A 25,558-nucleotide genomic window follows, 5' to 3' on the forward strand; every position below is an offset into this window, starting at 1 on the left:
AGACGTCGTCTTAATGGCAACATATGTCTCTCTAAAATCCTAATATACACCTCAGAGTCAATGGTACCTTCACATACATGCAACTTACCCATGCCGTGGGCACTGATGCACCCCCGTACCATCACAGATGCTGGCTTTTGCACCTTTCACTGATAATAATCAGGATGGTCATTTTCATCTTTGGCACAGAGAACTTGACGCCTGTTTTTTCCGAAAACTAGCTGAAATGTGGACTCATCTGACCACAGCACACGGTTTCACAGTCTTTCGGTCCATCTGAGATGAGCTCAGGCCCAGAGAACTCACCGGCGTTTCTGCATAGAGTTGATGTATGGCTTCCTCCTTGCGTAATACAGTTTCAAGTTGCATTTCTGGAAGCAGCGACGGACTGTGTTAAGTGACAATGGTTTTCCGAAGTACTCCCGAGCCCAGGTGGCTATAATTGTCACAGTAGCATGACGGTTTCTTAGGCAGTGCCGCCTGAGGGCTCAAAGATCACGTGCATTCAACAGTGGTTTCCGACCTTGCCCTTTACGCACTGAGATGTCTCTGAATCTTTTCAAAGACCTAAATTCTCTGCAATCTTGTGTTGGGAAATGTTCCTTTTGAACTGACTAACAATTCTCTCATGAATTTTGGCACAAAGGGGTGAGCCACGACCCATCCTTGCTTGCAAAGACTGAGCCTTTGATGGATGCTACTTTTATACCCAGTCACGATACCTCACCTGCTACCAATTAGCCTGTTTAATTTGGAGTCTTCCAAACCGGTGTTACTTGAATATTCTGTGCACTTTTCAATCTTATTTTAACTCTGTCCCAACTTTTGTTGAGTGTGTTGCAGCCATCAAATTCTAAATTTGTGTATATTTACAAAATACAATTAAGTTGGTCAGTTAAACTATTGAAAATCTTTTCTTTGTACTTTTGTCAGTTAAATAAAGGTTCACGTGAATTAACATATCACAGATTTTTGTTTTTATTGCATTTTGGAAAATATCCCAACTTTTCTGGAAATGGGGTTTGTACTTCTGAATCCTTGAAAAATATAAGAAACATACTTATAATTATAAATAAGGAACCCTTCTATTATTAGAACTCCAAGCCCACTGTATTCCAGCACTGCTTGTTCTTCATTTATGGCAGCCATTTTATTCATCCAGGCATATATTGTATTCATCATTGCTTCCATATCCAGAGCTGCGATGACTAAAAAGGAAAGAAATGGATGCCTTTTAATTGGTGTAAACAAAGTATAAATGCAACATTGTTTATGGAGCAACCATCTTCCTTTTTCTCTTATGTTGCATATGTTATGAATGTACCACAGCTCTGAGGGGCCAAAGGGTGCGGGACCAGCCCCCTCCTTCAAGAGAATTGCAAGATCGCTATTAATTCAGGTCTTGGACCCAGGAAATGAGAGACAATGCAACGGAGTTGACCATTGTTCTTAGAGGCACCTGTGTGAATTGCAACTCTATAGTACGTGCCAGCTATCAGGGACATGGACACCCTCGGGCCATGTGGTGTGGGGATGGTATCACCCTACCTTGATTGACATTTACAAATCTGCCGGCCATGATAAAAAGGAGACTGCTGGAGGCGGTACTCCAACGACGCACCAGACGGAGACCATCGCTCATGCCTCTCGTAATAACGGGAAGCTGCTCGGAAGCCACGTGTGATTTGGATCCCCTAGCTAGGGAATCGAGTGGCTAATAACCCCGAAAAGGATTTCGGACTGACAACGAGGAACTCCCATTCTCGATCTCACGCTTTGAGTCCAGAAGGCTGGCAAGTTTATTTTCTCTCTCCAACCCATGAACACCCAGCAGTCCCTCAAGTGGCAAAAAGCCTCCATGAACTGGCGAGACTTTTATATTTCCATCGGACAAATCGTTTAACCCCTAAACAACGATAGAGCTTATTTCTTATTGAGTAGTACTACCCCTGTGCTTTAGATTGAGTATTGACGACATATGTTATCTGAATGTTTGTATTAACCTTACGTTTGTGCCCCTTTATAAATAAAAACATTTGAAAATGGTACCGTCAGACTTCAGCGGACCTCTCTATCTTTGCTGGTAAGTGATCCAGTTACGGGATACGTAACACACACGACAGAACTCTGTTTATTTCACAGAGAATGTCAGTGATAATAATTTCAAGATTATATCTCTTGATTCAAAATGTAAATGATCAGAAGAATTCAGATTGTAATGAGTAAAAGTATAACCACTTAACCATATAACAATTACAGCACGGAAACAGGCCATCTCGGCCCTTCTAGTCCATGCCGAACACTTATTCCACCTAGTCCCACCGACCTGCACTCAGCCCATAACCCTCCATTCCTTTCCTGTCCATATACCTATCCAATTTTACTTTAAATGACAATATCAAACCTGCCTCTACCACTTCTACTGACAGCTCGTTCCACACAGCTACCTCTCTCTGAGTAAAGAAACTCCCCCTTGTGTTACCCCTAAACTTTTGCCCCCTAACTCTCAACTCATGTCCTCTTGTTTGAACCTCCCCTACTCTCACTGGAAAAAGCCTATTCACGTCAACTCTATGTAACCCCTCATAATTTTAAATACCTCTATCAAGTCCCCCTCAACCTTCTATGCTCCAAAGAATAAAGACCTAACTTGTTCAACCTTTCTCTGTAACTTAGGTGCTGAAACCCAAGTAACACTCTAGTAAATCTCCTCTGTACTCTCTCTATTTTGTTGATGGTTTTGTTTTGGTGGAAAACTTCAATTTCATCGGGGAGCTGGTTGAAGTGTGCAATTCTGGTGGTAGGTAGACCTTGATGGTAAAATCAGAGGGGATTTGAGAGATTAAATCTTCTTAAGCTTCTCTTGAGTCTTAATTGGGGTTACAGGAGTGAAAGAAAGTAAACTTTTCAAAGTTATGACATTTTCTTTTACATCTGTCAAAACAATCTTGGAGAATCTATTAACATTCATTAGATGTTCCTTTAAGCATCTTATATAAAGTTGAACTATAGGAGGAGAAATGTAATGATAATTTTAAAGAGGCTGCTTTATTCCGAAGTAAATCTGCGACCACCTTCCTGTGGTTGTTGTTATTACAAAGCACTTACTTGAAATTTAACAAACCTTACCATCATACTGCTGAAAGCCATCTTCTCCAACCTCCACATAAGCCGAATCCTGAAAAATAACAAACATAAAACCATAGCTATCACTCCAAAATACAATTTCTGGTCTACAGTGCAAAAGACTTATCTCTACTCTGTGTGTATCAGATTTGAAGTTGCAGAAAATTTAGACTTAAAACAATGTTACTGCTATGTTTCATAGAAGATTAGTTTGGAAATGTTAAATATCTTGGGGAACTGTATGAATATCATTGCAATGTGAAAACCTTTTTTTTAAAAAAGGCAAAATGTTAAGAAACCTAATGAGAAAATTATGTGTCAAGTGGAAACCATTATCAATTTCACATGGAAACATAGTTAATTGCAAAGCTTAAGGCAGAAATTTCAGTCTTTCAGAAAGCAAAACAGATATAATAAAATAGAATATAGAACATTACAGCACAATATAAGCCCTTTTGCCCACAATATTTAACCGAATTTTCAACCTACACTAAGATCAATTTGACCCTTCCCTCTCATAGCTCTCCATTTATCTTTCATCTGTGTTCTTATATAAGAGTCTCTTAAATACCCCTAATATTTGTCTCTATACCTGGCAGCACATTTCACACATCCACCATTTTATGTGAAATACCTACTCTAACATGACTCCATTACTTCCTTCCAATCACCTTAAAATGTTGCCCTCCCTTATTAGTAACTTCCACCTTGGGAAAAAGGTGTGGCTGCCCAATCTATCTCGTCGTCATGGCTATCCCCCGAGGTCGAGGATGATGGTCTTCATTCTGTTGATCTATTTATGGGGTTCTCAAGTGGCTTATGAGTCCAATCTTGGCTTTAAAAGTTCTTCCGCATTCAGCACATGTAGTTCCAGATGGCAGATCGGGCCTTTGGTTGTTGCTGCCTCTCTTTCCATTTTCTTCTCTTTTCTTCTAATTCTGCACATCTGTTGGCTTTGAAAGTTGCTGTTCCTTCTCGGATGACGGCTTGCCAGAGTTTCCTGTCCTTGGCATTGGTTTCCCAATTGTTGATGTCAATGTTACATTTCTTCATGTTGGCTTTTAAGACATCTTTGAATCTCTTCTGTTGTCCGCCTCTTTTACACTTGCCTTCTTTAAGCTGGGAATAGATGATTTGTTTCGGCAGACATTCGTTTTTCATCCGAACAACATGACTGCTCCATCTTAGTTGGTTCTCGATGATGTAGACTTCAATGCTTGTTGTTTTTGCTTCATTTAGCACTCTGACATTGGTTCTTCTATCTTCCCAGCTGATATTTAAGATGTTTCAAAGACAGCGTTGATGGAACTTTTCAAGTGCCTTCAGATGTCGTCAGTATGTTGTCCAGGTTTCTGATGCATACAGGAGCGTTGGGATCACCACTGCTTTGTACACTAACATTTTGGTGTCTGTTCGGATGTCATGATCATGAAAAACTCTTGTTCAGAGATGTCCAAAAGCTGTTCCAGCGCATTTAAGACTATGTTGGATCTCATCATTAAGGTCCACATTCGAGGAGGGGTGACTTCCAAGATACAGAAAGTGGTCCACGTTTTCCAGGGTTATTTCGCCAAGTTGAATTGTTGGTTCTATCTGATTTGTCTCAGTTGGTGATGGTTGGTAGATGATCTGAGTCTTCTTGGAATTGATGGTAAGTCCAAGTTTCGTGTATGCACGGTTTGAAGGCAGTCAGAATCTGTTGTAGGTAGTTTTCTGAAAGAGCTGCAACACTGTTGTCATCTGCTTATTGGAACTCGATGAAGGAACTCGTGGATGTCTTGTTTTTGGACTTGAGACGGGCAAGATTGAAAAGTCTTCCTTCTGTTCTGTACACAATGTCAATTCCTGGGGGTAGGACATCCTTGATAATGTGGATGATTGTCACAATGAAGATGGTGAACAAAGTTGGGACAATCACACATCCCTGTTTTACTCCTGATCTAACTTGAAAAGGCTCACAGTTACTATTGCTGACCATGACTGTGGCAAGCATATCATCGTGGAGGAGTCTCAGGATTCGAATATTCGAATATCCATAGGTGGATAGGACATCCCATAGGAATTCCCTTGATACCAAGTCAAAGGCTTTGGTGAGGTCGATGAAAGCCATGTACAAAGGTTGAAGTTGTTCATGACATTTTTCTTGTAGTTGTCGCATTGTGAAGATCACATCGATTGCTCCATATGGTCTAAAACCGGCTTGTGTCTTCCAGAAGGATCTTCTCGGCTAAAGGCCTGAGCCGGTTGATCATGATACGGGTGAGGATCTTTCCTGCTGTTGCTAACAGGGAACTTGCACGATAGTTTCTGCATTCTAATCAATTGCCTTTCCTTTTGTAGCTGGTAACGATTGCTGAGTCTCTAAGGTCTGCTGGCACATCTTCATTTATCCAGATCTTGATGAGAAGTTGGTGCAGTTGATAATGAAGCAGGTTACCTCCAATTTTGTACTCGATGGTATTCCATCGAGTCCAGCGGCCTTGGTGTTTTTCAAGGTTTTGATGGCTTCCCTAACTTCTTCCAGTGTTGGTATTCTGTTTAGGGAGTCGTCAACTGGGTTGTTTTGGAATGTTGTTAATCACATTCCTGTCAAATGAGACGGTTTGATTTAGAAGATCTTCAAAGTGCTCCCTCCATCTAGAATTGATGTCAGCATTGCTCTTCAGGATGGTTGAACCATCTTTGTTTTTCAGAGGGGCTTGACCGTGAGTGGATGGGCCAAAAATAGCATTGAAAAAGCCTCGAGTGTTGTTGACGTCTGCTAGTTGTTGGATTTCCTGAGCTTTCTTCCTCCACCATTGGTTTCTCAGGTTTCGGGTGCTCTTCTGGACTGTAGCCTTGCATTCCTGATAGCATTTCCTTTTAGCAGTCACCCAATGTGACCATGTCCTTTCCTCTGTTCCCAACAACGACAAGATCATTCTCTTGGGAGATTTCAATGCCACAGTCGGATAAGATTATAGGCTCTGGACTGGAATAATAAGCAAGGTAGATGTTGGTAAGGTCAACGCTCCTCACCAAATGTGCTGAACACAACCTGGTGATAACAAACACCCTATTTTGCCAGAAAAACAGGCACAAAGTCTTCTGGCAGCAACCATGCTCCAAACACCAGCACCTCATCGACTATATCATCGTATGATCTCAGGACCAACAAGATGTACTGATAACAAGAGCTGTTACTGGTGCCGACGAATGCAGGACAGAGCATCGACTCATCTCGTCCATCATGAGAATGAAGATTTGGCCCATCAGGAAACACCAAAATCAGAACGATATTAGGAAATTTAATGCTGACCTCTTTCAAGACATCAACCATGCACAGAAGTTCCAACAAAATCTTCAAGAACAACTGCCTCAACAAATCCCACCATCTGTAGAAGAACACTGGAATCAATTGAAGAATGCTATCATCACCTCCTGTAAAGAAACAATTGGGTTCAAGATGAAAAAACATCAGGATTGGCTCGATGATAACGACAAACTACTCCAACAACTCATCGATGAAAAGAGAAAAGCTTTCATTACCGTACAATCTATCTATGCCTCTTATCATCTTATACACCCCTATCACCTTCTCGCCCTCCATTGCTTCAAAGAGATAAGCCCTAAACTTGGCTCAGCCTCTTCTCATAGAATATGCTCCCTAATCCAGACAGCATCCTCGTAATTCTCCTCTGCACTCTCTCCAAAACCTCCACATTCTTTCTATAACGAGGGGATCAGAATTGAACACAATACTGTGTGTGGTCAAACTAGGGTTTTATAGAGCTGCAACATTACCTTGTGACTCATACTCAATCCCCCAACTAATGAAGGCCAATGTACCATATGTCTTCTTAACCACCCTATCAACTTGCATGGTAACTTCAAGGGATCTATGGATGTGGACCCCAAGATCCTACTGTTCTTCCAAACTGCTAAGAATCCTGCCATTAATCCTGTACTCTGCTTTCAAGTTAAACCTTCGAAAGGGTATCATTTCACAGTTTTCTGGATTGAACTCCATCTGGTACTGTACTTCTCAGCAAAGCTCTGCATCCTATCCATATCCTGATGTAACCAACGACAACCTTCTACATATAAAATTGAAAAGAATTCAGAAAATGAAAATGAATTTAGAATGATTTATAGATGAACATGGACATTAAACAAAGTTTCTTAAATTGTTTTGGTACTAACCATTCCTGCACATTAATTTTAAAATTTAGTCAAAATCTTTTCTCTCATTGTATTAGGTATGAGCTGTCCAAGACTCCTTTGATGTGCCTTTGTTCTGATGCAACAAGTCTAGAATGGTTCCAGTTTCTTCCACACATTAGTAAAAAATCTGTCCATACTAATCAATAGTATTGACAAAGGATTGCAGACCCAAAATATTGACTATTTCTCTTTCCAAGAATGCTGCCTGATCTGCTGAGTACTTTTCAGCATTTTCTCTTTTTGTTTCAGATTTCAAGTACCAATATATTTTATGGTTTTCTTTTCAATATATAATTTTCCTGGATTTTACCTGCAATTTCAATCAGTTACTGGGAAGTTTTCATGAACTTCTTTTAAATTGTTGACTACATTTTATGCTAGCATCAGACTTCTCCTACAGAAGCCAAGGAGTAAGCATTTCAAGTGTAAGACTGATGGTTTGTCTTACCCATTATCTCACCACGTGACCTCTCACTGCACCTCCACTATAATTTGATTCATGACATGCTGATTTAAATTTACAGTACTTAGAAATTCACTTGCAAAGCCTGCCTTGCGTTTACTGAAATATAAACATCTCTCGGAAGGTGATACAGAGAACTCATAGCATTACAGTGCAATCTCTGAACAAAGAACAGTACAGAACAGAGAAAGACTCTGATTGTTTATGCCTTTCATAAATATCTATAGTGCTATCAAATTGTTCCTTAGCCTCTGATGTTCCACAGAGAACAATCCAAGTTTGTCGAATCTCTCCCTGTACTCTTCATCTAGGCAACATCCTGATGAACCTCTTCTGCATTGTCTCCAAAGCTTCCACATCCTTCGTGCAATGTGGCAACCAGAACTGCACACAACAATCCAAACGTGGCCCAACCAATGTTTTATAGAATTGCAACATAACTTCTCCACTTTTAATAGTCAATACCAGAATCAATAAAAATTAGAATGCCATATGCCTTCTTACCAGACTAAGAACTTGTATTGCCAATTTCAGGGAGCTGTAGACTAAAAGATGACGCAATAGACTCTCCAATACATACCTATAGAAGTTTGTCAAAGTTTTAGATGACATGTCAAATCTTCACAAACTTCCAAAAAGTAGAGACACTGCTATGCTTTCTTTATAATAGGTCCTCAGAAATGAAACACTGAGGAATTTAAAGTTGCTGACCCTCTCCACAACAAATGAGGACCTTTGAGAACTGGTTCATGGATGTCTGGTTTCCTCCTCCTAGGTCAATAATCAGCTCCTTCGTCTTGCTGACATTGAGAAGTTGTTGTTCATTTTTTCATGGCACCACTCAGTCACATGTTCAATATCCCTGCTACGGTACATGCTGATTCATCACCACCTTTTATTCAGCCAACAACAGTGTTGTCAAAAGTATGTTTTTTAAAAAAAGGAAATTACTGACTGCAGATTGCAGAGAGAGTAATTCAGAAGAAGTATATGTAGAAGTTCTGTAAGGTGCCCGTAACACGTCGCTGTATTTCACCAGCACCATCTTGTACAATAAGATAAATTAATTCAAATAAGTAGTGCAAAAAGAGATGGAAAAGTGAGGTAGTGTTCATGGGTTCATTGTCCATTTAGAAATCTGATGGCAGAGGGAAAGAAGCTGTTCCTAAATCTTTGAGTGTGCATCTTCAAGTTCCTGTACCTCTTCCTTGATGGTAGCAATGAAAAGAGGACATGCCCTGAGTGATGGGGATTTTTAATGATGGCTGCCACCTTCTTCAGGCATTGCTTTTTGAATGGAGTTTAGAACTTACTGCCACGTTTTACCATTCTATACAATGTCCCCTCTATACCATAGTGATGCGACCAGTTAGAATGCTCTCCATGATACATCTATAGAAATATGTAAGTGTCTTTGTTGACATATAAATTGTCCTCAAACTCCAAATAAAACATAGCTGCTGTCATGCCTTCTTTCTAATTACATTAATATGTAGGTCTCAGAATAGATTCTCAGAAATGTTGGGATCCAAGAACTTGAAAGTTCTTGGATCCACTTCCACTTCTGATCCTTCGATAAAGACTTGTGTTTGTTCCCTCAACTTCTCATTCCTTAAGTCCACAATCAATTCCTTGGTCTTCCTAACATTGAATGTAAAGTTGCTGTCAACCAGCTGATCTCTCTCGCTTCTGTACACCTCTTTGTCACTATCTGAAATTCTGCCAACAATAGTTGTGTCATCAACCAAGTTATAGATAATGTATGAGATGTGCCTAGCCACACAGTAGTGGGTGCAGAGAGGGCAGAGCAGGCAGCTAAGCACACATCCTTGAGTGCTGCAGTGTTGTCAGTGAGGAGGAGATGTTATTTCCAAACTGCACAGACTGTAGTTTCCCGGTGAAGAAGTCAAGGATCCAGTTGCAGAGGGAGGTACAGAGGCTCACGATTTGGAGCTTGTTGATTAGAACTGAGGGTATGATTGTGTTGAATGCAGAGCTGTAGTTAATGAACACCAGCCTGACATAGGTATTACTGTTGTCCTGATGATCCAAGGCCGAGTGGACAGCCACTGAATTTACAACCTCTGTAGATCTATTATGGTGAAAGGCAAACTGCAGCGGGTCTAGGTCCCTGCTGATGCAGTTGATTCTAGCCACAACCAACTCTCAAAGTACTTAATCAGAGTCGATGTGAGTGCCACTCACGATAGCTGTTGAGGCACCTCACCCTGCTTTTCTTGGGCACTGATGATTATCACACTTTTAAAGCAGGTGGGAACCTCCTCCTCCAGCAGTGAGAGATTGAAGGTGTCCTTGAACACCCCCACTGGTGGGTTGGCAAAAGTTTTCAAAGCCCTACTAGATATACCATCAAAAACTGATGCCTCGCAAGGGTTCACCATCTTGACGGATGTTCTGACATCAGCCTCCGAGAAAAGAGATCACAGGGTCACTAGATGCTTTAGGGATTCACACAGTTATAGTTTTATTCTCCCTTACAAAGCATGCATAAAAAGCACTGAACTCACCTTTGAGTGAAGCATCACTGCCATTCATGGTTAGATTTTGTCTTGTGGGAAACAATGGCCTACAAACCCTGCCAGAGCTGACACGAATTCAATTCCATTTCTAACCTCAATTGGTATTGCTTCCTTGCTCTTAAAATAGCCTTCCGTGAATCGTACCTGGACTTCTTGTATAGTTCTGGATACCGGTCTTGAATGCCCCGATCTAGCCTTCAAAAGACTATTAATATCCTGTCACAAAGAGTAAAAAATAATATAGCTCAAATCCGAGTTGCCCAGTTCTAGCTTTTTCTTCCACCAAGTGAACACCGGAGGGCAGCAGTGACAGGTGGGGCCAGCCCCCCAACCCAGCACACAGCCAGCTTCAGTGTCTCCTTCATCGGTATCTGCAACAGTCAACTCTGAGTCATGAGGGCCTTGTCTCCACAATAACCGAGGCAACACAGCTCCTCTGCTGTCAGTGAACCGGCTTGCAGTATTCTTCATTACCAATGTCTGACAGGGTCTTGTGATCACAATAAAGATTTCCAAGACAATTACTTGCACTTTTTTTTTGGATCACACACCACAGTCCAGCACCATTGCTATCCAGCAACTTGCTGATGGAATAGTCTTACAGTACTTGATGTTCATACAGGATGGACAAATACCTTTGATTGAACCTGGAGTGGCCTTTGTGTCCAAGCATGCCACCATCTTACCAATCAGATAAGACATGACCAAGAGGTTTTAGTTGTTGTCAGACCAAACATCAGAAAGGGGAAGTAATGTGAGTTGTGACTTTAAACATGGAATGATTATTTATGCCAGTTTTGAGTAATTCAGAAGCTGCTGATCTCCAATGATTTTCATGCACAATAGTCTCTATAGAGTTTACAGAAAATGGTGTGAAAAACAAGAAGTATCCAGACAGTGGTTTTTTTTTTGTTTGTTTTTTTTTAAATTTATTAGTTTTTCAAAACATTTTACAAAATTAAAAACCCCAAATCCCAGTGAGGAGCATTAATACAGAGCAAGGTTAAGCATACAATAACAATATGCTACAAAGGAAGAGAATTTAACAAAAAAGCACCTACCGGTAAATTAAAGACAAGTGAGCTTAGTGTCCTCCCCAAACCCCACAACACAAGAAAAAAAACAATTCCAGACCAACCACCACACAATATAGAGAGTATAAGTCCGGACAGTCAAACTCCCAGACTGTGAATACACTTAGCAACAGAGGATAATAATGCCTACTACCAGAAAAAAAAAGGGAGCTGAAAGCAAGGGACCGAAAAGAAAAAAAAACCCTAGTCAAGAGGAAGGTTATGAAAGTACTCGATAAAAGGCCCCCAGACCTTATGGAACTTTAAATCCGAATTGAGAACTGAATAATGAATTTTTTCGAGGTTCAAGCAGGCCATAATGTCGTTAAGCCATTGCGCATGAGTGGGCGGGGCAACATCTCTCCATCTAAGGAGGATCAAGCGTCTCGCCAGGAGAGAGGCAAAGGATAGTATTCGGCATTTGGTCGGACCCAGACATAAATCTGTCTCGCCCCAAAAACCGAACAGAGCAATTAAGGGGTTAGGTTCTAGGTGCTGATTCAGAATACCCGATAGTGTAGTGAAGACATCTTTCCAGAATTTCTCCAAGCTAGGACAGAGCCAGTACATATGGATGAGAGAGGCCACGCCCCTCTTGCATTTATCACAGAGCGGACTAATGCCAGGGTAGAATCGAGATAGTTTAGATTTAGACATATGGGCTCTATGAACAATCTTAAACTGTAAGAGACAATGGCGAGCACAAAGAGAGGTTGAGTTAACCGACTTGAGAACTGAGTCCCAGCTCTCCTCGGATAAGGTGATATTTAAATCCTGCTCCCAGGCCATTTTAATTTTATCCACAGGGGCCCGTCGTAAGGCTGCTAGTTTATCTTGGATAATTGAAATTAAACCTTTACCTAGTGGATTAATGGAGAGAAATAGGTCCATAGCATTTTTCGCAGGCATTTCAGGAAAGTTAGGAATTAAAGGAGCAGTGAAGTGTCGGATTTGAAGATATCTGAAAAAGTGAGCATTAGGCAGGTTGAACTTAACAGAGAGCTGTTGAAAAGAAGCAAAGCGGTTATCAATGAAGAGATCTTCAAAATGTCTAATGCCCTTCCTGTACCAAACATGGAATGCTGAATCGAATGTGGTAGGTAAAAAAAGGTGATTGTGTGCGACAGGGCTAGAAATGGAAAACCCTTGGAAACCATAGCATTTCCTGAACTGAGCCCATATACGCAAAGTGTGTCTAACCAGAGGATTAGCTATTGATCTGGGCAGACTGCTAGGGAGTGCAGAGCCAAGAAGTGCAGATATAGATAATTCTTTAGTGGAGCTCAACTCCATTGCCACCCAGTTAGGGCACTCAGGTTGACCGTGGAAGAAAGACCAGAAGGCAGCACAACGTATATTAGCTGCCCAGTAATATAAGCGAAAGTTAGGTAAAGCCATGCCACCCTCTTTTTTAGATTTTTGGAGGTGGATTTTATTAATTCTAGAGCGCTTATTCTGCCACAGATATGACAAGATAATAGAGTCTAAGGAATCAAAAAAGGATTTAGGAATAAAAATTGGGATACATTGAAATAAGTATAAAAATTTGGGGAGAACATACATTTTGACAACATTGATACGACCTACCAAGGACATAGATAGAGGTGACCATTGTACCAGATTCTGTTTTGTAGCATATGAAAGATTGACAAAGTTTTCACGAAAGAGATCTTTAAACTTCCTTGTGACTGTAATTCCAAGATAAGTAAATTGATTATGGACTACTTTAAAAGGGAGATCACGAAATATTAGTTCTTGTGCTTCTTTATTAATTGGGAAAAGTTCACTCTTATGTAAGTTGCGTTTATAGCCAGAGATCTGGCTAAACTGGTCAAGAAGTGAAAACATTAGAGGTAAGGATGTAGACGGATATGAGAGAAAGAGTAGTAAGTCATCAGCATAGAGAGAGACTTTATGCTCAACACCCCCTCTCCAAATCCCGGTCAGTTCAGGACATTTTCGAAATGCTATCGCCAGAGGTTCTATAGCCAAATCAAAGAGAAAGGGACTTAAGGGGCATCCCTGACGGGTGCCACGTTTGAGATTGAATACTTGGGATTTCTGAAAGTTAGTTAGAACAGAAGCAGTAGGACACAGGTACAGCAATTGGATCCAAGAGATGAAACTTTGGCCGAGGTCAAATTTTTCTAAGACTGCAAAAAGGTAGTTCCACTCTATACGATCAAATGCTTTCTCCGCATCAAGGGAGATAACACATTCAGGAGTCCCAGTTGGAACTGAGTATAAAATATTAAATAGACGCCGAATGTTAAAAAAAGGGAGATGGTTTTTAATAAAGCCTGTTTGGTCATCAGAGATAATGGAGGGAATAACGGTTTCTAATCTATGAGCCAACACTTTAGCTAAGATCTTTACATCAACATTGAGCAGAGAGATCGGCCTGTACGAGGAACACTCTGTTGGGTCTTTGCCCTTTTTTAAAAGAAGAATAATAGATGCCTCATTGAAAGAGGGTGGCAATTTGCCGTAGTTAAACGAGTCAGTTAATACTGAAAGTAACTGAGAAGAAAGAATTGAGGAGAATGATTTATAAAATTCCACAGGGAACCCATCAGGTCCAGGAGATTTCCCTGAGGACAGTGCAGAAATTGCAGAAGATATTTCTTCTAGTGATATAGGCGCATTAAGTTTGGCTTTGAAATCAGATGAAAGTGCGGGGATATTCAGATTCTGTAAAAATTGGTCCACAGAGATATTGTCATTCAGGGATTCAGAGGAATAAAGCCGAGAATAAAAATTTTTAAATGCGTCATTAATTTCTAAATGATCCGATGTAAAGTCTCCGTTCTCCTTCCGGATCTTTGTAATATGTTGTTTGGCTTTAGGACGCCTCAGCTGATTGGCTAGGAATTTACCAGACTTATCCCCATGAATGTAAAAGCGGCTCTTGCTTTCGAGAAGTTGGCGTTCGACAGGTTGAGTGGACAGAAGATTAAATTTAGTTTGAAGTTCAACGCGCTTCTTGTATAATTCAGGGTTCTTAGTTTGGGCATATAATTGATCCACATCTTTGATCTGGTTAATGAGGTCTGCTCGATCTGCACGGGATCTTCTATTGAGATTTGCTGTGTAAGAGATTATTTGACCCCTCAAATATGCTTTCATGGCATCCCAGACAGTCTGGGATGGCACTTCAGGTGATGTATTAGTGTTAAAATAGAAGGTTATCTGGTCTTTAATAAATTTTACGAAATCATCATCCGATAATAAAGTTGAATCGAACCGCCAGTGTTTGTTCCTCTGAGGGAGACCAGGAAAGTTCAGAGAGAGGGTAATTGGGGCATGGTCAGAAATCAGTATACTCTGATAGTCACAAGTGTGGGCAAATGGGATAAGTTGGTTATCGAGTAGGAAATAGTCAATTCTAGTGAAGGTATGGTGAACATGTGAGAAAAAGGAATAATCTCTCTCCGTAGGATGGAGGAAACGCCATATATCAGAGATACCAAAATTAGAGAGAAACGACTGAATAGCTAAGGCAGATTTGGTAGGTGATCTGGTAACAGAGGACGATCGGTCCAGTTTAGGATCCAACCAACAGTTAAAGTCACCACCCAATATAAGAGAGTATGAGTTTAGGTCTGGTAGTGAGGAAAAAAACCGTTCAAAGAAGTTAACATCATCAAAGTTGGGGGCATACAGGTTTGCTAGTGCAACTTTAGTGTTATATAGTTTACCAGAAACAATAATAAAACGGCCATTTGTGTCCGATATTTTATTATGGAGTTCAAAAGGAATATTTGAGTTAATAAGAATGGAGACTCCCCTAGCTTTAGCGGCAAAGGATGAATGAAAATGCTGACCCACCCACTTGGACAGAAGCCGGGAGTTATCAAAACAACGAATATGAGTTTCTTGGAGGAAAGCAATGTCAGCTTTGAGTTGTTTAATATGTGAAAATACCTTCCTCCTTTTAACAGGGTGGTTCAGTCCCTTTACATTCCAGCTCACAAATTTAAGTGCACTAGCCATTATCAATTACTAATGCATAAAAGGCAGCAGGCATATAAAAAATCAAGCGGTACAATAGCAGTCTGGGAGCAGAGATGTAAACATAGATTCGTAAGGTCAAAATATAAACACGTCCTAAACAATAAAGAAATGTTGGAACTGGAAAATCCACCCCACCCACACAACCCAGAACTAGACGGCTACCAAAACAAGTAGCTAGCTCTACCAAAAAAATTAACCCAAATACAACTTCCAGATCTGTGTCATTGACAGCAGTTCCGTATAAATGCTATAACAAACAGTAACTAGTTTATGCACTAGAAAACATAACTACAGATTAGAACACCTTCTGCCGAGATATACAACTTAATACAGAGAAAATCGGAAGAAAACTAACCTACCCGCGAAATATTATAGAAGAATAAAGTAAGAGAAGGGGAAAAAAAAAGGTAAGAAGGAAAAAGAAAAAAGAGGAAGGGGAAAATTATAAATTCAAGACGAGTATTTATCAACCGTTTACAGTGGGCTGTTTTGTAGGTGAAATGCCTTGTTAACGAAAGAAGTCAGAGGAGAATGGCCCGATTGGTTCAAACTGATAAAGGAAGGTGACAGTAACTAAAATAACCACATGTTGCAAAGTAGTATGCAGACATACATCTCTGAATGCACAAAATATCGAATCTTGAAGTGGATGGTCTACAGCAGTGGCAGACCACATACGTACACTCAAATACAAATAGAGACACAGATACACACTCTACAATTAGCTTATTTCTTTATGATGTCTTTTATTGTTGGCCCTACTGCAGTCTGCCAAGTCAATATCATTGTAGGTAATATGCATTGCAATGAAGTCTTAATTTCCCCTGAAGCAAGATGCCTCGAAGGGGTACTTGATTAGAAATGTTGTAAACCTGCTGCAACTTGACTGCTACAATTTTCCAGACAGTTCTACCTGCCTTTTACTCTGAGGAACCAAGGGAATCCTAAGTATTTTCACAATCTTTGTATATGCTTTTAACTGCAATAGGAATTGACCTGTCTTTAAATAGTAGTTGAAACTTACATTCAAATAGATCAAATAAAAATTAACGGTAGAAATTAAATAAGCTCAAAGCAAAAAGGTCACTAAGACCTGATTTAATATATCTCGTAAATTAATAGAGGTGATTAGTATTACCTTCATAAACAGCTATCATGGTAGGCAAAGCACTACAGACTTAAATTTACTGGAGAGATTTATATATAATTGAGATATTTATATGTCAGTACTCTCATCATTAATTTTAAGTGGATAATTTCAGGTTTATGAAACAGGTAGAACAATGAACAATTCAATCTAAATTAGGAAAACAGGAAAGTTGGTTAAGTTTATTGCTCTCCAAATATGAATGCCCTATGAAACATGAGTTTACAAATTGGATTTGATTATGCTTCTCTGAAATGAATTAGGATTTCCTCATGATAAATATGCTAATAAAATGTTAAACATGGTTAAAGAATGACTCATTGGAATTCCTCAAAAAAACATATGAAATTCTTTGGAGAAGGTAGCAGAACAGAATAAAAGAGATAAATATATTGGGTAATATAATTTAGATGGGACATATGGAACTTTTCTCATCTTAAGGATGAAACTAAATCTAAATAAATGAAATACATGAACAACATCTACAATTATTAAATAAGAATATTAAGATTATTTTATATGTTTACCTTAAAATATGTATCTTGACATATTAAAGTGCTGTTTGGAAGTGCTTTCATAAGGCTGCATGCAAGTGTGGTTTTTCCACCATTTGTCATGCTAAATTAAAGAAAGAAAATACTACATTTATATTTATAATCAGTAGAGTAAGATACCATATTGCAGCAAGATCCAACAAACAGGTTTTAGCAATGCTCTGAGCATCTTATTCTATTGAAATAACTTGAACAAAATTGTACTTATAAGTCCCATGAAGATAATGTACTTCTCTCACGAGGGACAATTAAAAAAAATACGAAAAGAAAAGAGGCAGAAAAAGCAAGATGAGCTAACATCATAGTCAGTCAGGAATTAAGGTAGCTGAATTTGTAGAATTCAACATTCAGCCCAAAAGACTGCATCAAGCTCAATCTGGAAACTCTTGGATGTGGTATTGAATTCTACAATTTCAGGTAACTTACTTTCTCTGTCTATACCTATTCTCTATCTGTGTAATTGGCTTAACTTTTATTTATTTTTTCCCCTATAGGAATGGAGAACACGTTCAACCTTTATTATGAAGCATATCTTCCGGCTTTGTATTTCACAGCTTCTACATTCTGTTGTCTTTTTTCGCACTCATTAACTGTTCATTGACCAGATAGCTTTACTTCTCCCTGGGGCTTCTCCCCATGATCACCTGAATTCAGCCCTATCATCATACACATGTCCTTCCCCACCTTTCCTGCAGCTTTACAAGTTTCTTTTGTCTCCTACCCAATTCTGACGAAGGGTCTTCAACTTGAAATATTAGCATCACTACAGATGTGGCCTAAGCAATTTCAGATTTTATTTTAGATTTCCGGCATCTGCAGCTTTTTTGATTTTTCACCATGCAAAACTGGCCACTTCATTATATTGGCTAAAGATGAGTTTATTTCATTTTGATATATTCACTAATTTAATCATTAGAAAATGCATAAAAATTTGCAATACCGAATTGAAATTTAGTGTCTCATTAAATCAAAACTTTAAATAAACATGTATGTTAATTCTACCAAAACTGCACTTACAAGCCATAAATATAATCAAAAATATTCACCACAACCATATAAAATACAAATCAGCAGTTGTTTGAAGTATAAGATCAAAAATAAATGATGAGAATTAAGAAAAGGGGAGACAATGCATACATTAATCACTTATAGAGGACCAAGTGCCTTGTTTGAATAGGTCACACCCACACATAGAACAAAAGTTAAAGAGATAGCAAAATAACATCCTCTTTTTTAAGGGGATGATCATTAGTCCTAGACACCCCAGTGAAAGGAATTGTACTTTTATTGTTCCACTTAAAATCTCAAATTTAAATCACATTACCTTCTGGATCTATTACTCCCTCAATAGCAACTTTCTCAAATGTCTTCAGGAAATTCATGTATAAAGCACCCATATACTTATCTTGTCTACTGCTTAGCTCTTTGAAATATTCACTCATCTTGTCTGATCTGTGATTTAAAAATCTATGTTGGTTCATTCTGATCAATTGAATATTTTCATGGTCTTCTGTAACTCTGTTCTTGATTTGATTCTTTTGAGACCACAGAAGTTAGGGACAAACTGGTTCTAGTCTGTCACCTTTAAAAACACACTGGAGTGACAAAGTAATATTACTGTTTCCCATACTAAGAAAACTTCCATAAATATAGTTATGACATCTATAATAGTCTAATGCAGTTCTTTTTTTCTGGGATAGAAACCATTCCACTAATAAAATTATTTAAGTCCACTATTTTTCTTCATAGCTGTTATCTCCTGTATCATTTTTGATGAGTTCTTGTGTCTGAATCCATATTAGATTCCTTAGGATGTCTATATGTTTTTTTACTGTAAATACTGATACAAAGTAATTATTCAACTTAACTGTGAACATCATCCTTATCTGTAAAGTTTCTGTGATTCTGTTAGTTCCTGTTTGTTTTCTTGTCACTTTTTTTGTAGCTGTTGCTATCTGTGTTGCCTTTTGCAGTTCCATGTCTTCTCCTCTGCCAAGTTCTGCACTTGATTTTGCCTGCTGCATGCTTTTCCATTCAGTTTCATGTTGACATTTGTCTCGTTAGTGTTACGTACCCCGTAACTGGGTCACTTACCTGCAAAGATAGAGAAGTCCGTTGAAGTCTGATGGTACTATTTTTAACAGTATTTATTGGTAAAAATACACAAAAATAATATCAATGCAAACATACAGATAATATACGTCGTCAATACTAAATCTAAAAGCGCGGTTATAATAATAATCAATAAGAAATAACGCTATCATTGTCTAGGGGATAATGTATTGTCCGATGGAAATATAAAAGTCACTCAAGTTCATTCAAGCTGCAGCTTTTGGTTGGAGAGAGAGATGGATTAAAACTTGCCCATTCCTTTTATGATGTCGATCCTTCGAGAGTCATTGGGGGCTGATTTCTCCTTTGTTGTTAGCTAAAGCCGTACTTCTGTGGCAAGGCCCACCAATTCCGAGGCAAATGGAAAAGGACGCACGTGGCTTTCCACCGGCTTTCACTATTACGCTGTTACAGGATTTCTAGCGTTTCTTCTGGTGCGTCTGAGGGGCTGTTCCCACAGACCCTCTTTTATCCCCACTCACGGGGTCTCAGATGTCAATCAGGGTGGAATGATGCCATCCCCCAACCAGCCCACGTTGCCCGAGGGCTTCCACGAAGCACAGTATTCAATACACAATTCCGTCTCCAAGAGATAATGGCCGTTTCCCGTAGATTTGTATCGCCGAGGGGCCAAACATTCCAAACGTCTCTCTCTCATTTCCTGGGTCTCCTGACCTGAATTAATAGCGATCTTGCGATTCTCAAAAAGGAGGGGGCACAGGCGTAACATTAGTCATTCATGGCTTATTTACAGAATTTTCAGGCGCCATGGTAACGTAGTGATTAGTATGACATTATTACAGCTTGGGGCATTGGAGTCTGAAGTTCAATTCTGGTGTCCTCTATAAGGAGTTAGTATGTCCTCCCCATGAATGTGTGGGTTTTCTCCAAATGCTCTGGTTTCCTCCCACAGTCCAAAGATGTACTAGTTACTAAGTTAATTGGTCACTGTAAATTATCCTATGATTAGGTTAGGGTTAAATAGATGGACCCAACAAGATGGACGTTGCAGCTTGTTGGGCTGGAAGGGCCTGTTCCACACTGTATCTCTTAATTGATTAATTGATGAGACTCGTATTCCTTTTCAGTATAAACACAACGTGTTTCAACATTTCTTTAATAGACCATTATCACTGGCCTTGACTGTTGGTATATTCATTAACAAGCTTTCCTAGTCTATGGACAATAACAAGTTTCCTGTACAGACCTTTGGATTGGGGATAACCTGCTGCACTTTTGTTTTATGGGATCAGAGGTGACCAATGTAGGAAACACAGAAGCTTGCACCGATAGGTAGACAGGTGGGTAGTCTGAGACAATGCACTCCTTCCAACACTTATGTTGTGTTCTGTGTACACCCAATACACGGACTTCTCAATTCCATCCAGTAAACTCCATCACTTTGAACACTCAAGGCCTACAAATTCCTGAGAGTCAATGGAGAATGATGATATTGTCAAGGGTTTGATCACACCATTGAACATCTTCCTCCATTGACCATATTTTCTCTTCCTGTGTCACAGTGCACATAGAATCTATTTTAGGGGTGTACTGTGATGACTGCAACTGACACAGCTTGCCCAAAATAACCACATGTAGTCAGGGCTCAATGCTGAGCCGATTCTCTTTCAAGTACCCTAACACTGGTTTGCTTTCCTTCCAGTAAATTTGGATAATTTTATGAAGAGAGCTTTGACGATTACTTTTCAGTGCCTTGAGATGTCTGCGGTAGGTTGTTATGATACCAGCCCCCTCCTTTGTGAGAATCGCAAGAGCCCTAGTGAAGGGGGGGGGGGGGGGTCAATGACCCAAGAGAGAGAGAGACGTGCTGAATACCGCGTTCCACCAGGATGCAGAATAAGGTGACCTCGACAATTGTCTCATGAAGACCACGTGTAAAGCCCTCGGGCAAAGTGGGCTGGTTGAGAGAGAGATTGACACCTGCGATCCCGTGAGGAAGTATAAAGGAGGGTCTGGGGGGGACGACCCCTCCAGACGCACCAAGGAGACACAATAGCGATCCCGTCGTAGTGGGAAGCCATTTTGAAGGAAGCCACGTGCGTTAGATTCCGAATCGGGAGTCTGTGGCTGGAATCACGGAAAATTGCTTTTAACTAACAACAGGAAAGCCGGCTCCCCTGATTCCACGGTTTTGCTTCGTAAGGACCCAGGCAAGTGTTCCTTTTCTCACCAATCTCTCTCTCTCTCTCTCTCTCTCCAACACGGGAAACCCAGCGGTTCCCAAAAGGCTGAAGCCTGCCGACTTTTGAATGACTGTTATATTTCCAAATGGACAAGATATTATCCCCTAGACAACGATAGAGCTTATTTCTGATTGATCATTACTATACCTGCGCTTCAGATTGAGTATTGACGACGTATGTTACCAAAATGTTTGTATTAACCTTCCTTTTTGTGCCCCTTTATAAATAAAAACGTTTAAAAATGGTACCGTCAGACTTCAGCGGACCTCTCTATCTTTGCTGGTAAGTGATCCAGTTACGGGATACGTAACAACGTGGGTGCCTCATCTCGAGATTTGAAACCTAATTGGGAGGGCAGTGAATTGGGTTTGTAAGTCAAAAAAAAATAAATAAATAAAATAAATTGGATCTGGTACGCGGGTAGCCAGACGGGAAACCAGCAAAGATGGACGTGGATGAATTTATGAAAAACCCGACTGTGGAGGCGCTAGAGACGGCCACCAAATCAGACTTGTTAAATTTGGTGAAGGGATTGGACCTCACAGAAGTGAGGTCGTCCATGAAAAAGCAGGAGGTGCGAGGGGCCATAACTCGGTATTACATTGGGAAGAAAGTGTTCGAAGCTGAGGTCTTGGAAAATATCCCTGAAAAAGTACCAGCAAGTGGAATGGATCAGCTAGAGTTGGAGAAATTAAGGTTGGAACATGAATTTAAAATAAAGCAGCTGGAAGCGGCTGAGAGAGAGAAAGAACGGGCTGAGAGAGAGAAAGAAAGGGACCAGGAGCTCCAACTAAAGGAAAGGGCTGAGAAAGAAAGGGAGCAACATGAATTTAAAATGAAGCAGCTGGAAGCGGCTGAGAGAGAGAAAGAAAGGGACCAGGAGCTCCAACTAAAGGAAAGGGCTGACAAAGAAAGGGAGCAACATGAATTTAAAATGAAGCAGCTGGAAGCGGCTGAGAGAGAGAAAGAACGGGCTGAGAGAGAGAAAGAAAGGGACCAGGAGCTCCAACTAAAGGAGTTAGAGGTGGAAAAAGAGCGGGACCAAGCTGAAAAGCAAAGACAGCATGAAATTCAGCTAAAAGAGCTAGAAGTAGCCAAGAATGAGAGGGAACGAGCCGAGAACGAGAGAGAACGAACCGAAAAGCAAATAGAGTATGAGGAGAGACGAGAACAGAGGGAACATGACTTAGAGATGGAGAAGTTAAAGAAAGAGCGAAGAGATCTAGGGTTAGAACGAGAGGAGAGGTTTAATGTTAGTCGGGAGTTGAGGGTAGTACCTCCATTCGAAGAGTTGGATGTTGATAGTTATTTCTTGCTTTTTGAAAAGGTGGCAGTAAATCAAAAGTGGCCCAAAGAGCAGTGGGTGGCGTTGTTACAAAGTGTGTTAAAGGGGAAGGCACAACGAGCATATGCGGCCTTGGCCGTCGAGGAAGGGGAAGCGGAGAATTATGCCAAAGTAAAAGAGGCCATTCTCCAGAGTTACGAGCTAGTACCTGAAGCGTATAGACAAAGGTTCAGAAATTTACGGAAAGGGTGGAATCAAACGTATACCGAGCTAGCCTATGAAAAGGGTGTGCTCTTGGACCATTGGTGCACCGCGGAACAGGTGGATGGGGATTATGGGCGTATCAGGGAGTTATTTCTGATTGAGGAATTAAAAGGGTGTGTTCCGGAGGAGATCCGGATGTATTTGAATGAGAAGGCGAATAAGTCCATCTCAGAAATTGCTAGGTTCGCAGATGAATATGCCCTAACCCACAGGATAAAGATTTCCTCGCCAAAAGGTTACCCGAGAGACCGTCGGAATGGTAGGGAAAGTCCGCCGACTGAGGCAGAGGTCCCGCCGGGAGCTAGTGGTAAGGTTGAGGGGGAAAGGCCAGGCGGCCCGAGATTTCCGGGCTTGACCTGTTTTAATTGTGGGAAGGGAGGACATATTGCCTCTAGGTGCTTTGCTCTGAGAAAGGAGCCAGAAAAAGGGAGAGCAGCGGTCCCTATCAGGTGTGCCGTGGTAATCAGTAAATCGACGAGAGAGCCCCGGGTAGACAGAGTACGAGAAGGGTCAGAGACCTGGCTGTCACCCGGAACCGTGTCCGTGAAGGGGGGAGACCCACCCATTCCCGTCCGAATCTGGCGAGACACCGGGGCAGAGCTGTCGTTGATCTGCCGTGAGATACTAGATTTCGGTCGCCGTGAAGGGGATAGGTACAAGAATAGAAATGGTGCCCCTACATCAGGTAATTATGGATTGTGAGCTGGTATCTGGACCAGTCGAAATAGGGGTGCCATCAGAATTCCCAAGAACTGACGCGGACGTCCTCCTCGGAAATGATTTAGCCGGGGGGCAGGTTTGGACACGGCTCAAACAGCCTGTGAGGATTGCAGCCCCGCCCCTTGCATCTCCAGTCTGTACCACAGGCACGAGCATTCGCAGCCTGTCGAGAAAGGCAGCTGAGAAAGCGAGCAGTTTAAATCTGGCCAGTATTGATTTGGCCGAGATGGTCCTACCGACCCTGTACCACGAGGGTTCTGAGGGTGGTAAACCGAAGAGTTGTAAAGTGAAAGGGGTTAAGGGAGAGGAGCGAGATCTGCCCTTAGCGAAGAGAAAGGTCCTAGAGGTAGGAAATAAAGATGAGAAACGGAAAAAGCTGTTAAAAGGTCCAGAGTTGGACATGGATGATCTGTCGGGGGTGGCAGCCCTGTTTGAAGAAGTTGAGAGTTATCAAGGTGTTCCCGATAATGAGATGAAGGCAGTCCTAGATGAAAAGGATGCCATTACCTTGGAAAGGTCTGCTGGGTTGGCAGACGAGGTTGTTTCAGCACGCGGGGTTGAGTTTACTCCGGAAGGGAGTTGCCCAGAGAGGAACTGGGAGGATCAGGGGAATTTAGAATTTGAAAAGGGTACGGGTATTAAAAGCCTGGAAGAGGCAGATGTCCCGTTTGAGTGTGTCCAAGATGTGGATGCACGTGGTACTGAACCTAGTAATGGAGCTCAGAAAAAGTCTGAGGTATTTGATTCAGTTGAAAAGGAATGCAGTCCCTGTGGGTCAGATGGACTGGGTTCAGTGAAGACAGGGTTAACCCTGGTAATTGGGGGAAGGGAGGGTTCCCAGGTGTTGGTACACAAAGGGGTGGTGAACCTTAAAGTGGAACTCGACCAAGGGGGAATAAACATTGTTAATGAAGGGAACGGGAAGTTTGTAGTTCCCAAATCGAATGAAGAAAATTTAAAGTTTAGATTGGTGTCAGAAGAAGCAACCAAGCTACAGAAACGAGGGCTTGGGAACGCGGTGCCTGCGCATCGATTACAGGTTGATTTGGAATGTAAAGGTGCCCCACACGCTGTTGTTATTCAAGACAGCGCTGTGAAAAAGCTGAAATTTAAATGCGGCCTGAGGGAAAGGTTCGAACTGAAACCCATCAGCCTGCATGGTCTTGACAAAAGGGCTAGCCGCCTGGGTAAAATTACAGAATTGGGTGGAAATGGTCTAAGTGGTGTTGATCAGATGACCCCGATGAACGAGACGGGCGGGAGTTCACCACGCCAAATTACTCAAGTTCCCCACGGGGGGGACTCACCGAAAAAGAGGCGACGGTTAATGTGGATGCCATTTTTTTTTAAACAGCAAAGCAGGTTGTACGGGGTTGCGCCAAAGCCTGTGAATAATAAAGACAGCCCCTTTGGAGACCTGCCGGTGAAGTGAAACGACCGAAACGATTAGTATTCGCATAAACTTTTGTAGATGCACCTAAGCTAAGATCACACCTCCTTAGTTTTGTTGCTGAAGAAAAAAAAATAAATAGGTGGTTATTGAATTGAAGTCTGATGCTACAAGATTTTTAGTACGGTACGCGATGTTAAGATATTAAAGAAAGGGACACTGTAATCGTTAACTGTTTAGATACTGACTTGAATGTATAACAGTAGTACTCTGTGAAAAGAAAAGCTTGTGTATTGCGGTAGATTCAAAAATCCTGTAAGACTCTATACCACTGTTTTTAACCGCTGGTAAAAAAACGTTTAAGAGGGGAGGTGTTATGATACCAGCCCCCTCCTTTGTGAGAATCGCAAGAGCCCTAGTGAAGGGGGGGGGGGGTCAATGACCCAAGAGAGAGAGAGACGTG

The 25,558-nt window shown here is 41.0% G+C and overlaps 1 protein-coding gene across 14 annotated transcripts in view; it reads right to left on the bottom strand.

The window, feature by feature from the left end:
• The window catches only part of LOC140740646 (nicotinamide riboside kinase 1-like), a 55,909-nt gene that overhangs the window by 23,216 nt on the left and 7,135 nt on the right, over positions 1–25,558 (bottom strand). For 9 of the 14 annotated variants that reach the window (XM_073070096.1, XM_073070088.1, XM_073070105.1 and 6 more), the window contains 3 exons: positions 17,094–17,184; positions 3,130–3,178; positions 1,061–1,208 (listed from right to left, as the gene is read on the bottom strand). In XM_073070096.1, coding sequence (XP_072926197.1) covers positions 1,061–1,208; positions 3,130–3,178; positions 17,094–17,184 — 288 coding nt within the window. Of the gene's footprint in view, positions 1–1,060; positions 1,209–3,129; positions 3,179–17,093; positions 17,185–18,988; positions 19,215–25,558 lie in introns of all 14 variants that reach the window. The other 5 variants (XM_073070071.1, XM_073070065.1, XM_073070057.1 and 2 more) reach the window with 2 other exon arrangements.

Source organism: Hemitrygon akajei, chromosome 2 (genome assembly GCF_048418815.1).
Source record: "Hemitrygon akajei chromosome 2, sHemAka1.3, whole genome shotgun sequence".
NCBI classification, from domain to species: Eukaryota; Metazoa; Chordata; class Chondrichthyes; order Myliobatiformes; family Dasyatidae; genus Hemitrygon; species Hemitrygon akajei.